Source organism: Rhinolophus sinicus, linkage group LG07 (genome assembly GCF_036562045.2).
Source record: "Rhinolophus sinicus isolate RSC01 linkage group LG07, ASM3656204v1, whole genome shotgun sequence".
Classification (NCBI taxonomy): Eukaryota; Metazoa; Chordata; class Mammalia; order Chiroptera; family Rhinolophidae; genus Rhinolophus; species Rhinolophus sinicus.
In genome coordinates, this window is record NC_133757.1 from 24593272 (window position 1) to 24606448 (window position 13177).

Consider the following 13177-nt stretch of genomic DNA (forward strand, 5'->3'; position numbering starts at 1 on the left):
GGGAACACGGTAAGAAGCAAATGGTGGGGTGTCTTCAGTGCTCACTGTACAGGCATTATCTTTAGCCTTTGCAGTAAACTTACAATGCAGTATTATTATTCCCATTTTAAGAAGGAAGATAAGCCTCATTCGGAGTGGTAGAGGGACCTGCCCCAGTCACACAGCTAGTAAACGCAGGAGCTGGGGTCTGAGTCCAGGTGTCTATGACTCTCTGTGTCTGGGGTTCCACAGTCTGAGGTGGCGAGTCAGATGTGGCTTCTGGTTCTGCCTGAGTCACTAACATTGAGCAGGACACTTATGTCTCCAGATCCCAGGTGCTCATATACAAAACAGGGATAAATTCTACTGACTTCACAGGTACAAAATGAGTTACTGTTTTGGAAAGATCTTTGCTAATGTAAAGGCTTTGCAACTATAAGGACTTACGATTGCTATTTTTATTATTTGTCTTTTCTGGGCCTCAGTTTTCTTTACCTTAAAATTAAAGGATGGGACCAGGTGATCTCCAAGGTGACTTTTTTAGCTCTAAAATTCTATGCTTTTATAAGTCTAAAGAGTCCTGGGCTGCAAAAACAGTTTAGTTTTACAGGGGGCTTCTTTGTGATGATGTATGATATGCCAGAATTCTAACAATGCCAACAGTTACTGCCTCTTACGTTTACAAAGAGCTGTGAACTCCTAATGTTTATATCTTAATATTGAAGAATTCCATTGGAATAAGATGAGAAAAAGCTACCTTAACACATGCTAGATTTTTTAAAATTTATATAATCAAATCACTTTCTATCAAATCAGAAAGAGACAAAAATGTTATCCTACCAGTCTTGCAGCAACCACCTTGATTTGGAAAAACAAAAGCCCCTTTTTCTAGTGGCTAGTTTAAAAAAAAAAAAAGAGGTTATACTTTGTAGTAATTATCTTGCTCCAGTTCACCGGAAATAGAGTGATCAACGCATTTATCACACATGCACAAATTGCTTGAGCCACTAAAAGGCAATTATAAAAAAAACCAATCATGTCACCCAGAACACCATGGTAACCAGCATCACCAAGGCATGAAAAAATAGTTGTTAGTCACTAGGATCTCAGTTGGTTGGCAGTTTGGCTTGCGAAGCAACACTGTAAAAATAGCAGAGTAGCAACCCATTATCTGGAGGTCTGATTTCACAGGGCTTTGAATCTGGTCCCAGAAGGAATATCCCAGGTCCCACCAACCGCATACCCAAGGTTCCCAGTCAAAGCCTAATTAATCATTTCTTCAGCAAACATTTATTGAAGCTTATTGTATACCAGGCACCCGATTCCCAATATGTGTATTTACTTGGCTTCTCAGTTAAATAGAAGCTCTGAAATAAACACAGATAGAATGGTTTTGTGAGGAGTGAGGTGGAGGCAGGGATTTGCCTGAGGCCGACTCAAAAATAAATAGCAGCTTATCGCCAGAGGCCAGAGAAAAATAAAAATGTAGTCAGCACTGCTTTATAATACTACATAATATAACTACATTCTCATGACCACGCTCCTGCGTCATCACGAAAAGATTAAGTTATTTTTAGGATCCTTTGTTAAGGAAGGCAGGAATAGGCATGAAACATTTTAGACATATCACCACCAAAAATGGTGAGAAGACACCATTTTGGCATTTGGAGGGAACAGAAATTATGTTTGACAAATGCCTCATTCTATGTAGTTCTCCATTTTTCTGGAAGAAAATTAACATCATGATCATTGCTTTGCCAGCACTCAAATGGATCACTGGTTCCCTCTCTGCCTTTATTTTTCTAGCTCAAGCTCCTGCCTCATTTGAACGCCCTTTCCCTTCCTAACTGCTTATCAGAGTCCTCTCCTTCCACTTTCTTGGAGAAGTTTTCCCAGATCCTTACGGGGAATTATCCTTCCCTTCCATGTTCACCCACCGATGTCTGGATGCCCTTGCCTGTCCCCCAGGCTGCTCTGCATCATTTCCATCAAGGCCCTTCCTCCTTTCATGTTCCTGGAGGGCAGCGTCTTTTCCATATTTATATCCACATCCATCTCCCAGAGCCCTGGCAGCCTGGCACTCAGTGAATGTGATGCACTCAATTGCCCAGCTAACACTGACAATCACTAGAGGTGAAAGGAGGATTGGTTAGCAGAGGTGGCGCTTTCTATAATGGATGTTGAATGGCCAAGGAACCCTGCGGGGCACCCACACTGGCCCTCTTTCCTCAGAGCCTTTGCAGGTCTGCTCCCTTCTCCTGGAAAGCTCTTCCTCTGCTGTCATCTGCTCATCACCCTTTGGGACTCAGCTCAAATATCACTTGAGGAGGGGGGGAGTCTATCCTGATCCACAAGACCAAGTCAATGCTCGTTATTGTATGTGCTCATAGCTCCCTACACGTTTTCTTCAAATCACTTGTCACCGTTTGTAATTATTTACTGGTTAGTGTGTATGTCCCTACTTGACTGCCAGCTCCAGGAGGACAGCAGGCCTGACATAGAATAACGTCACATGGAAGGAGGGGGGGGGCAAGGAGGAAAAAAGGAAAAATGAATTGAGAAGAATCTCAATTTGGAAAGGAACAGACAGCAGGAAATAAAAAGAGGATTGAGAGTTGTTATTGAAGATCCAGGGGTCCTCAAAAGTAGGTCTAGAGGTAGAGCAGTTTAAGAGAGTACTAGGAAAGACCATAGGCCCCCCCTCCTCTGAGACACCCAAATGCCTTAAGGGATCCAGAAACACAACCAAATGTATTTTGTTGTTAAAAAATGGAATGAGGTGAGCCACTATCTTCTTCAAATAAAAGAAGACTCACAAAGGATGATAAAAGGAGAAAATAGAATTTAACCGCAGCCTGTGGGATTTACAGTAGATAAAAATATAGTTTTACAATGAAGGCTGTTATGCCCTGGAAAAGATAACTACCTCGAAAAAAAATGTGAATTAGATTCTCTGTCAGGTCTTTCAGTGTTCCTTTCAGCTTAGATTCTATTATTACCTGGTGTTTCTTTTTGCCAGGCTGAGAAAAAAAAATATTGCAGAACAGCATTACAACAATCACAATAAAAATTTCTAAAGAAAGAAATATAAACCGACAATTTTAGCACCTTGTATAGTTAATTATTTTCATTTTTCTTGTTTCCTTTTGTTCTTGCTCCCTGTACACTTTGTTTACTGTTTGCGCTAATTATTGTTTAGAAGGTAAGCATCTCATTCTAAATATTACTAATTATTCTTCAGCAATGTTTAACACATTTAAAGCACATTATATCTAATTAACACCAGGGAAATGCAACTTTGAGTGAAAGTAACTTTTTATTTTCTTTTATGGAAGACAAAGAATGCAGCACTGATGTCTGGGCTGCTTTTTAAAGAATTAAGCAACGGGTTGATTACTTTTCCTGCTACCATAGCTTTCGGAGTGATACAGAATTTGGAGTGATAAAGCAAAACACGGACTTTTCAACCAGATTATTCCTCAATGAAAATGTTACTGAGCACTTACTCGCTATTTGGATGTACTTTCAGTAACTGACTCCATGCAGTAGGACCAAAGACTGAAGTGGCTGCTTGTCAGCTCCACAATGGCTGCTCAATGTCTCTCTTTTGACAGCGGCATTCCTAGGGCCCACCACAGTGCCTGGCTCAAAGCAGGAGTTCAGTAAATATTTACTGAATGGATGAATGAATCCACGAATGAGCAAAGACTGAGTATGAAGACTGCAGTAGGCCATCTTACCTAATTTTACGTGGCTATGCTAGTCTACAGGCAGAGTAGCCCCACATGATGTGGGGTACGCTGTCTTTTGTTTAGGAAGGTGGTGTTACTAACCCAACACAGCTAAGTTGTTTCATTGAGTTGAATACCAGAGCTGTGGGGCCCAGAGGCCTTTGACTTCAGAACAAGGCTTTATTCCTCCCCCCTGCTGTCTATTCAGGGTTGATTTCTTCTAAAAGCAATCCGGCAAAAGAGTAGTACATTTTAAAAATTAAGTTCAATATGTCTCTAAGGCTCCTATTTGTAAATTAGTCTTCCCAAATTACAGAACTCCACCCCAAGGAGACTATAGTGAAAATAATACTATCATATTAAGAAACCACTCTTGGAATTAGAATGGGATACTTGATTTGTGGAAGAAGACCCCGGGTTTTCCCTTTATTTTCTGTTTAAGAAATTAAGGTTGTTATTATGCGCAGTATATTTTTAACATGATAAATTATTGAGTTATTATTTCAAGATAGTGGGATAATTATCTGCAGGTGGTTTTCATACTTTTTCTACTGTTCTATATATTTCAATTTTCTACATGAATATGCAGTACAGAAACTTATAAACCTCAGTAAAAATTTTATAAAAGCAAAATAACCTAAGGGTAGTTACTCTCTTCCTGCTTGTTCTCAATGCATTTTTATATTTCTAGTATAACACTTTGTTTAAATGATGTATAGGTCTGTTTTATCTATATATGTGTATGCAGAGATGTGACTTGTGAATTGTAATGTTGTTCGAATTGCGGGGAAAGGTAAGTCCAGGCCGCTTTCTAGCTTTACAAAGCAGACCACTATTCTCCCATTAGGCTATAGACTCTTTGGAAGCAGAGATTGCATCTCATACACCCAACTCTTGGTACTCTGCTTTGAACGTGATTGTTATAATAAATAGATGTAGCTAAAGAAGCAAAGACACACTCTCCTTGTAACATTTAAAATTTGACTTTGTCCTGCTGCATGGTCCAAAATGATTGGGCTGGAGACAATTAATGATTCATTTACTAGAGTTCTGCAGATCCCTGCCATTACATTAAAGTTTAACTCCTTCAGTCATTCATTCAGTCATTCAACAAACATTTATTGAAAACTTAGTATGTGTCATATCCATCATTAGGGTGCTACCACTACAAAGACAGGTAAGACAGTCTTTGCCCTCCAGCTGCTCCTTATATGGGTTGGCAGCACAAATTAACAAATACTGATAATGTTAGTTCAATAATAGAGATATAGAATCATTACGTTGGCCAAAACTGGGGTTTACAGGAGAAGCTTCCCAGAGGAGGGAGCCCGTGCGCTTGGTGTTAAAGGAGGAACTGGAGTAGGGATTAGTCAGGCGATGCACATTTCTGACAAAGAGAACAGCGTGAGTAACGGGACAAAGGAAAGATATAGCACAGTGTGACCACAAGTTTAATGTTGCTGGAGCAAACAGCTGAAGCAGAGAGTGGTGAGTGACAAGGCTAGGGTGACCAGGCTAGGGGGGTGGGCAGGGAGCAGGTCATGAGGTCACAGCTTAGACCTCATCCTGCAGGCGGTGGGGAGTGCAGGAGAGTTTAAAGCAGCTGTAGTAGCACTGGAGAGGATGAACTTGAGGGAGACAAAAATTGGAAGAAGCAAAACTTAGGAGGCATTTGCACAAGTGAATAATAGATTTGTGTTTTTGTTTAATAATCATAGCTAACATGTATTTAGCATTTATTATATGACAGTTCCTAAGTAAGCATGATGCAATATTATCTTAATATTTCCAACAACCTGATGTGTAAATACTATTGTTATCCTCACTTTACAGCTAACAAAACAAAAAGTTAAGTAACTTGCCCAAGGCCAGAATGCAACCTGGGCAGTCTGGCACCAACACTTACGCTCTTCATCATTATCCCATTTGTTTAATTTCTGTTTCTTGCATTGGAATGAAAGCTCCATGCAGAGAGGGACCATACGATTGGTGTTCTCCACTGTGCCTGCACAACAGGTACTCAGTAACTATTTGTTGAATAAAATCAATGAATAACCTAAGTGGAAGAAATAGTGGACTAAATTATGTATAGATGCAAGAAATATTTTGGATGCAACATTGGCAAAATTTTTTCCAACTTTGTTCCAAATATTTTGCAGACTTTGCTGACTCTTATGGGCTGAATGTTTGTGTCCCTCCCCTCCCCAAATTCATATGTTGAAGTCCTAAACCCCACTGGGCCTCTGGGGGAAGTAACTGAGGTTAAATGAGATCATAAGGGTGGGACCCTAATCCAATAGGTGTCTTTATAAGAAGAGGAGAGAGCAGTGTGTTCTGGTTCTCTCTCTCTCTCTCTCTCTCTCTCTCTCTCTCTCTCTCTCTCTCTCTCTATCTCTCTCCTTCCCTCCCCCCATATATGCACCCAGGAAAGGTCATGCGAGGACATAGCCAAGTGGCCCTCTGCAAGCCAGGGAAAGGATCTCACCAGAAAGCAAATTAGCTAGAACCTTGATCTTGGACTTTCAGCTTCCAGAATTGTGAGAAAATAAATTTTTGTTGTTTAAGCCACCCAATGTATGGTATTTTGTTATGGCAGCCTCAGCAGACTAAGATAGTGATTAATAGGATGAGGGTGGGTGGTAAAGGAGAGGTTTCTGGCCTGGGAGATTAGAGGGGCAGTGGTGCCACTAACTGGGATACATAACCCAGGAAAAGGAAGAGGAGAGATCGGTTACCACCAGTGGAGCACACAACACTAATTATTCTGCACTTAGGGTTCACCTCACTCAAACAGAAATTAGCTATTTAAATTCATTTATTCAATAAATGTTTATTCATCCCCTAGGCATGGTGGCCACTGTGCTTATCCTGAGAATATAAAGTAAATAAGATTCATTCTCTGCCCTCAAGGAATTGTCCAGTGGGGGAGAAATATTGTTCCCTTGTGTAAACCTAGCATGCTAGCAGGAAAGACTTTTTCCTTTCCCCCCACTTCTAAAGACCTGGAGCTTCTAGGAAGATTAGAGATAAAATCCCATATGGACAAGAGCTGTGCAGTCACGTGAACTGGATTTGAATCTGGGCCTTGGAATATACTAGCTGAGTGGTGATCTTAGGCAGGCCAAGTAACACTTCTGGTCTTAGGGTACTCACTTATAACTGTGGGATTGTTTTAAGGGTTAGATAGGAGCAGGTAGCTAGACATGTTTTTGTAAAATGCAATATGCATGTTAGCAATTATTATCATTATAAAAGCTACATTTCTAATCTGCAGAAACTAGAAGTGACTCAGCCATGGGCAGCAAGTCAAGAGGGCCAGCTTTGAACCCAGTGGGTGGCAGGAGTTCTGGAATGGGGGCTGGAGTAACACTGGGATAGTGGGAAATAGAACAGGCGTTGGGATCCTATAGGCCTAGTTCAAATCACGATTCAGTCAGTTATTAGCTATGGAAAGTTGAACAAGTCATGTAATTGATCTGAGCGTTAGTTCCTTCATCTGTAAAATGGAGTTAATAATACGTCCCCTGGAGGGTTCTGAGTAGGTAAAGGGCTTGGTGCCTGGCAGAGTTGTTGCTCAATTAATGGTAACTGTAGTTCCTATTAATATTATCAGTTTCCTCTCCTACGGCCTAAGGGGTTTGTTTAGGTGGTGAAGAAACTTGAGATGCAAAGAATGAGGGACATGGAAGGGCTTTTATGACTTAGTTATAAAGTTATTTTTAAAGGTGTAAAGAAAAAAACCAGTCCAGAGTGGTTTTTCTCACCTAACCTATGGTGCAAACATAATTCTTATAGAAAATGACCACTGTATTTTATGGCTTGGAGCCAGAGAACACCCACCTTGATAATTCTTCCTTCTATTTATTCTATTCTAAGTAAAGCTACCAATCACTGTTAGTAAGGGCTCTCTGAAGGCAATGCTTCTCAAACTTTAATGTACACACAAGTGACTTGGAGGTTTGTTAAAATGCAGGCTTTTATTCTGTGGATTTAGAGGCATGAAATTCTGCATTTCTAAAAAGCTCCCAGGTGAGGCTCCTGCTGGTTCATGATTCACATTTGAGGAAGGAGCAAGGCTCTGAAGGGATGCAGACATAGCTTCCTTAGAGAGGTGTTTACTGTAATGGCAAGCTTCTCTTTCGTGATCTACTTCATTAGAAACTGCTAATAGAACGCTAACAAGCCTTTTTCAGACCAGATTTAGAAATTCTGCTACAGGATTCATTTCAGATCAATATCGACTTTCTTTGAGCAGCCTACTGTGCACACGGCACTGTGTGCTGGGGATACAAAGATTAGTAAGACAATTCCTGCTTCCAAAGGCTGCCCTTATTCTAATACTCTATGCTCCTGTAGACCGTTGACTTTCTGCAGGCAGTCTTACTCTTGCCTAACAGCATATGATGCTCAATAAATACTAAATGAGTGAATCAGTGAGTTCAGAGGAGTTTCATTAAAAATGTCGTCTGGCAGCACATGTCAGTGAGACACTATTTTAACTGCACTCTGTCTTAATTATCACATGCAAGAGGTGGTTAAGTTAAAATGAGGCTGATAGGGTGGGCCCTTAGTACAATCTACCTGGTGTCCTTATAAGGAGATTAGAACATACAAAAAAACGCTCCAGGGATGTGGACTTAGTGAGGACTCATCTGCAAGCCAAACACGGAGGTCTCAGAAGAAATCAAGCCTGTTGACACCTTGATCTTAGACTCCCAGCTTCCAGAACTGTGAGAAAATATATTTCTGTTGTTTAAGCCACCCAGTCTGTAGTATTTTGTTATGGCAGCCCTAGCAAACTAACACAGATTTTCACAGCTTTTAGGCCCAGATCCAAGAATCGCTTCTGTAGGGTACACAAAACAGAAGAATAATTCTAAGAGTGGATGGATGAACCTGAGTGCAGTGGGAAGGAATCACGCAAGGACTAGGAGACAGACAGAAGGTGAGACAGTAGCCCAGACTGAGCTAAAACAGCTGCAATATATATACATTTCCTCCCCTTCTCATGATTCCAGTACAAAGTCTAGGGCTATTCTCTCCTGAAATCTAAGGCGAAAAGCACCTTTTGACATTTCCCCCTTGGTAGCAGGAGGAAGACCCCCGATTTCTCTCTGTATGCAAAGAGTTAAGAGTACCTGTGATGATAAAGCAATAAGATTGAATTTTTGATGAAAAAAATAAAAACCACACAAATTAGATTCCTGTTAGTTACAGGGAAGGTACATTTGAAGCCTGATTCTAAAGTCAGAGAATGAAGTTTTTTAGTTTAGTTTTTAATAAACATGCCAACTGCTACGTGCAGATGAGTGCCTCTTTCAAAATGGTCATTCTGGAAGGGTCTACCTTTTTCTAACCATGTCACTGTTCTCAAATCACTTCTGGAATTGCTTTCAGGGTCTGTGAGATAGTCTTCTGAATGCTCTCAGTGGTGACTCTTGAAGGTGGATTTGATTTTCAGAAATAACCAAGGGTCCTTCTGGATCAACTCCAGTTAGCTAGGGGGACCAGTCAAACTGCAGAATGCCAAGAGGACTGACCCTAAAGTACCCAGGCTGATTTTTCTTGAGTGTATTGTACTCAACTCCAAAAGTCAGTTTCCAAGACAAACCCCAGGCATGTAGTACACATGTTATAAGCATGACATCAGGGTGTGTGTGTGTGGGGGGAGAGATGATGACAGCTCTGAAGGAAACCCCGTGCATTTGGATATTCATGTTTTCTAAGTGGTCTCCATTACCAGAATATTTCCTCAGGTCTAGATCTATCCTACCTCATGGGACCACAGTTTCCAGAAGTACAAGCACCACACTGCCTTAGTCAACTTTTAATCTCCAACCTGGGTACTTGATGTGTAGAGTGAATAGGTGATGGAAAATAAAATAGGGGGGAAGAATGTCTAAGGTGTCTGAGGCTCACTCTACGTGATTCAAAGCGCAGAACTAAGACCCAGAGAGAAGCTCCGGAGAAATAAATTTCTGCTCTATGTGAGAAAGACATTGTCAGCAGCTGGAGCTGTCCAGCAATGGAGTGAGTTTACCCTGGAAATAGAGAGCTTCCAACCCTGGGAGGAGTTTAAAACAAAGGCTACTTGTTATGGGAACCTGTAGCGACTTCTCCAATAGACTTCTCCCATAATGCGTGAGGAGAGGTTTCTCCCGCAATAACTTCCAAGGACTATCTCCAGACTCCATCTTGCACAATAACTGGCCATTGGTAGACCCTGAAAAAATACTGGAATGGAATGAATGAGGAATATGAGGCATCTTGTGAGCCAAGTCAAGGGAAAGAGGACCGGGGCTCAGTCAGCTGTCAGGAAGGTAGGGAGAAGTGAAATGAAAAGAGCCAGGGAGTCAAGAAGTGGGGTCTACCTTGAGTTACTGGTACCATAAAAACCACACAAATTAGATTCTAGATTCTAGAGAGTTGCTTTGGGTGCCTGAAGCCTCATATGTTATGAAAGGGTAATATTTTTGAAGGGGGTAGTTGAGGGAGGAGATAGACCATTGCTCACCCTTTTTAAACTCTTCCAGCACGGTGTCCAGCCGGGTATCATTGAAGACACAGTGCAGGGGCCGGTTGTAGAAGCGGGTGACGGTGAGGAGTGGGGTGCAGTCGTCGGGGTCCACGAAGGCCAAGTCCTTGACAAACAGAATATCCACAATATTGTGCCGCTGGTCGCCCTCGTACACGGGGATGCGAGTGTAGCCACTGCGCAGGATCTCAGAGACGGTGGAGAAGTCGAGCACGGCATCAGAGCGCAGCATGAAGCAATCTCCGAGGGGGGTCAGCACCTCCTCCACCACTTTGGTGCGCAGCTCCAGGGCGCCCTGGATGATGTTGAGTTCCTCTTTCACCAGGTCGCCGTAGGGGTCTGCCGCCCGCAGCGTCTCCAGCAGCTTCTCCCGCGTGTAGAAGGTGCTGATCTCTTGGCGCAGAGCCCAGTCCAGCAGGCGGCCCAGCGGGTAGCACAGGGGGAAGGCGGCTGCCATCAGGAGCCGGGTCAGGCAAACGCTGTGCGAGGCGATGGCGAGCCCGTGCCGAGAACACACTGAATAGGGGCAGATCTCGGCGCCCAGGAACACGGCGCTGGTGCACACGAGCGCCGGCAGCCACGGAAAGTGAATCCCTGCCTCGCCGTAGTCTTCCCCCGGATCCCCGACGCTCGGCGGCAGCGAGGTGTACAGCCAGCCAGCCAGGGCCGCGTTGGCTCCGGCTTGGCCCAGGAGCAGGGTGCAGAGCAGATGTGTCCCCCTGCCGCGCACGGCCTGTACGCGGCGCGCCTGCTCCTGCTCGGCGGCCGAGCCGCTGTTCCGCAGCACCCGTAACTCCACCGGGTCCAGCGAGAGCAGGCTCAGGCGCAGGCCGCTGAACAGGGCAGACAGGGCGAGCAACAGAAACGCCCCCAGCGCCCGCAGCCACACCGGGGGTAACAGGCCCCCACCGGGGCCGTACAACCGCGGGCGGACGCGCAGCAGGAAGCCGCCGGCGGCGCCGTGGTGGTGCCAGGCGCGCCCGTCCCAGGCGCACAGCGAGAACAGCTTCCCGCCACGGCCCGCGCTGCCCCGCTCTGCCTCCCCCTTGCGCAGCTCCCGCACCCGCACCTGGACTAGAGCCGAGCCTGCCACGCCTCCGGGGCGCAGGGGCCCCAGGACCTCCACGTCGGATGCCCAGTCGCTCTGCTCTCGGCAGCGCTGTGGCCCTGGGGGACGCGTAGGGACAGCGCTGGGCGCCAAGCCGCTCCCGCCTGGGGGCTCCTCGATAAACACAAGCCGCGGAGCCCAGTCGCCGGTGCCGTTCACCCCCGTTGAAAGAGTGGGTGCAGGTACCGGCGCCTCAGGCGCCGCGGGCCCGGGCTGGAAATACACCCGCAGGAGGAAGCTGGTGCCTTCTGCCGCGCGCAGGGTGCCCCCCTCCAGGGACACGCGGCCTCCAGCGGTGTCCTCGGGCCGCAGGCCCAGCAGCCAGGCGGCAGCGGCCGGTGGCCTAGGGGACAGGGAGAAGAAGAGCAGGAGCACAGCGCCCCTGCTGCAGCAGTCCCGGAGCCTGACGCCCACCGCTGCTGCAGCCGCCGCCATCCTGCACCCGGCACGGCTGCACGTGATACTGCAGAAAGCAGAGCAAGAGCTGGAAGGAGGAGGAGCCGGAGCAGGGAACTGGCCCCAGGCAGGTCACCACGTGTACGCCCCCTACGCGTGCGGGCTGGAGCCGGTGGGCATTCAGAATCTGCCTGGGGAGTGGATCCCTGCCGGAGGCTGGAGATGGCCACTCATCACTGCGTCGTGCATAACCCTGACGCACTTCGGTATGTCAGAGCTGCAGCCTGGGGAAAGCTCGGCTTGGAGTATGACCTCCGACTCCAGCAGTAAGGCGCCCTTCAGCGAACTCCTACCCGGCAGTAGTTCTCTGACCGCCCCACCGCTTCCCCATTGGCCGAGGAAATTTCCCATCGTTTTGCCTCTCTAGCCTCTGGCGTTCCCCTTCCGGTCAAATGACATTCTGGAGGCAAGTCTTGAACCTGTGAAAACTTTTGTTTAGTCTCACCTCCAGCTGACCTTTCATGTTTTAAAAATTTCTAAATTACTTAAATTCAATTCCTTGTTAAGACCCAACTGTCCACCAGTAAGAAACTTGAAATAAATCATTATACCACTGTGATGGAATACTATGCAGCAGTAAAAAAGAATGACGTGGATCCATGTGTTTGTGATACGGAAAAATATCCAAAGTAAGAGTTAGTTGAAAAACAGTAAGGTGCAGAACAATGTGTATAATATGCTACTTTTTATGTTAAAAGTATGTATGAATTTATATGTACACATACATATATGAGATATTCAATTTCATATGCAGAGCGTATGAAATAAATTTGTAATAGTGTTCATCTCTGGAGAGCAGGACTAGAGTCTGGAAGCTTGGTTGAGAGATACTTAAACACACACACACACACACACACACACACACACACACTCACACTCACACACACACTGTAAGTTGCAAAGATAATAGAGATCCCAGTACCCTTTACCAAGTTTCCCCCCAGTGGTTACATCTTAACTATAGCACAATACAGAAAGCAGGAAATTGACATTGGTATAAAGTGTGTGTATAGTTCTATGTCATTTTATCACATGTGTAGATTTATGTAACCACCACTGCACTCAAAATACAGAACTATCATTCTATCACCACAAAGATTTGGGAGGGAGACTTTTTATTGAATTCCTTGTATTATTTGAATTTACCATGGGCCTATTTTTACTTTTATGCATTTATTTTTAAAATTTATATATTTAAAATTCACATTTTGGTATAGTGCTATTCTATAAGTTTTGACAAATGCATATTCATGTAACCATCACAATCAAGAATAGTGTCATCACCCCCCAATACTCTCTCTTGCTGTCTCTTCTCTTCCCTTATCTCTTCTCTGGCAGCTATTGAGTTGTTCTTCCCTATAGCTTTCA

At 44.6% G+C, this 13177-nt stretch overlaps 1 protein-coding gene across 5 annotated transcripts in view; it reads right to left on the bottom strand.

Moving 5' to 3' along the window:
• CNNM1 (cyclin and CBS domain divalent metal cation transport mediator 1) overlaps positions 1-12111 on the bottom strand; it is a 57236-nt gene extending 45125 nt beyond the window's left edge. For 2 of the 5 annotated variants that reach the window (XM_019724864.2, XM_019724862.2), the window contains exon 1: positions 10225-12110. In XM_019724864.2, the coding sequence (XP_019580423.2) occupies positions 10225-11788 (1564 nt within the window). In that variant the 5' untranslated portion in view covers positions 11789-12110. Of the gene's footprint in view, positions 1-10224 lie in introns of all 5 variants that reach the window. The other 3 variants (XM_019724863.2, XM_019724861.2, XM_074339230.1) reach the window with 3 other exon arrangements.
• Between the last annotated feature and the right edge of the window lie 1066 nt (positions 12112-13177).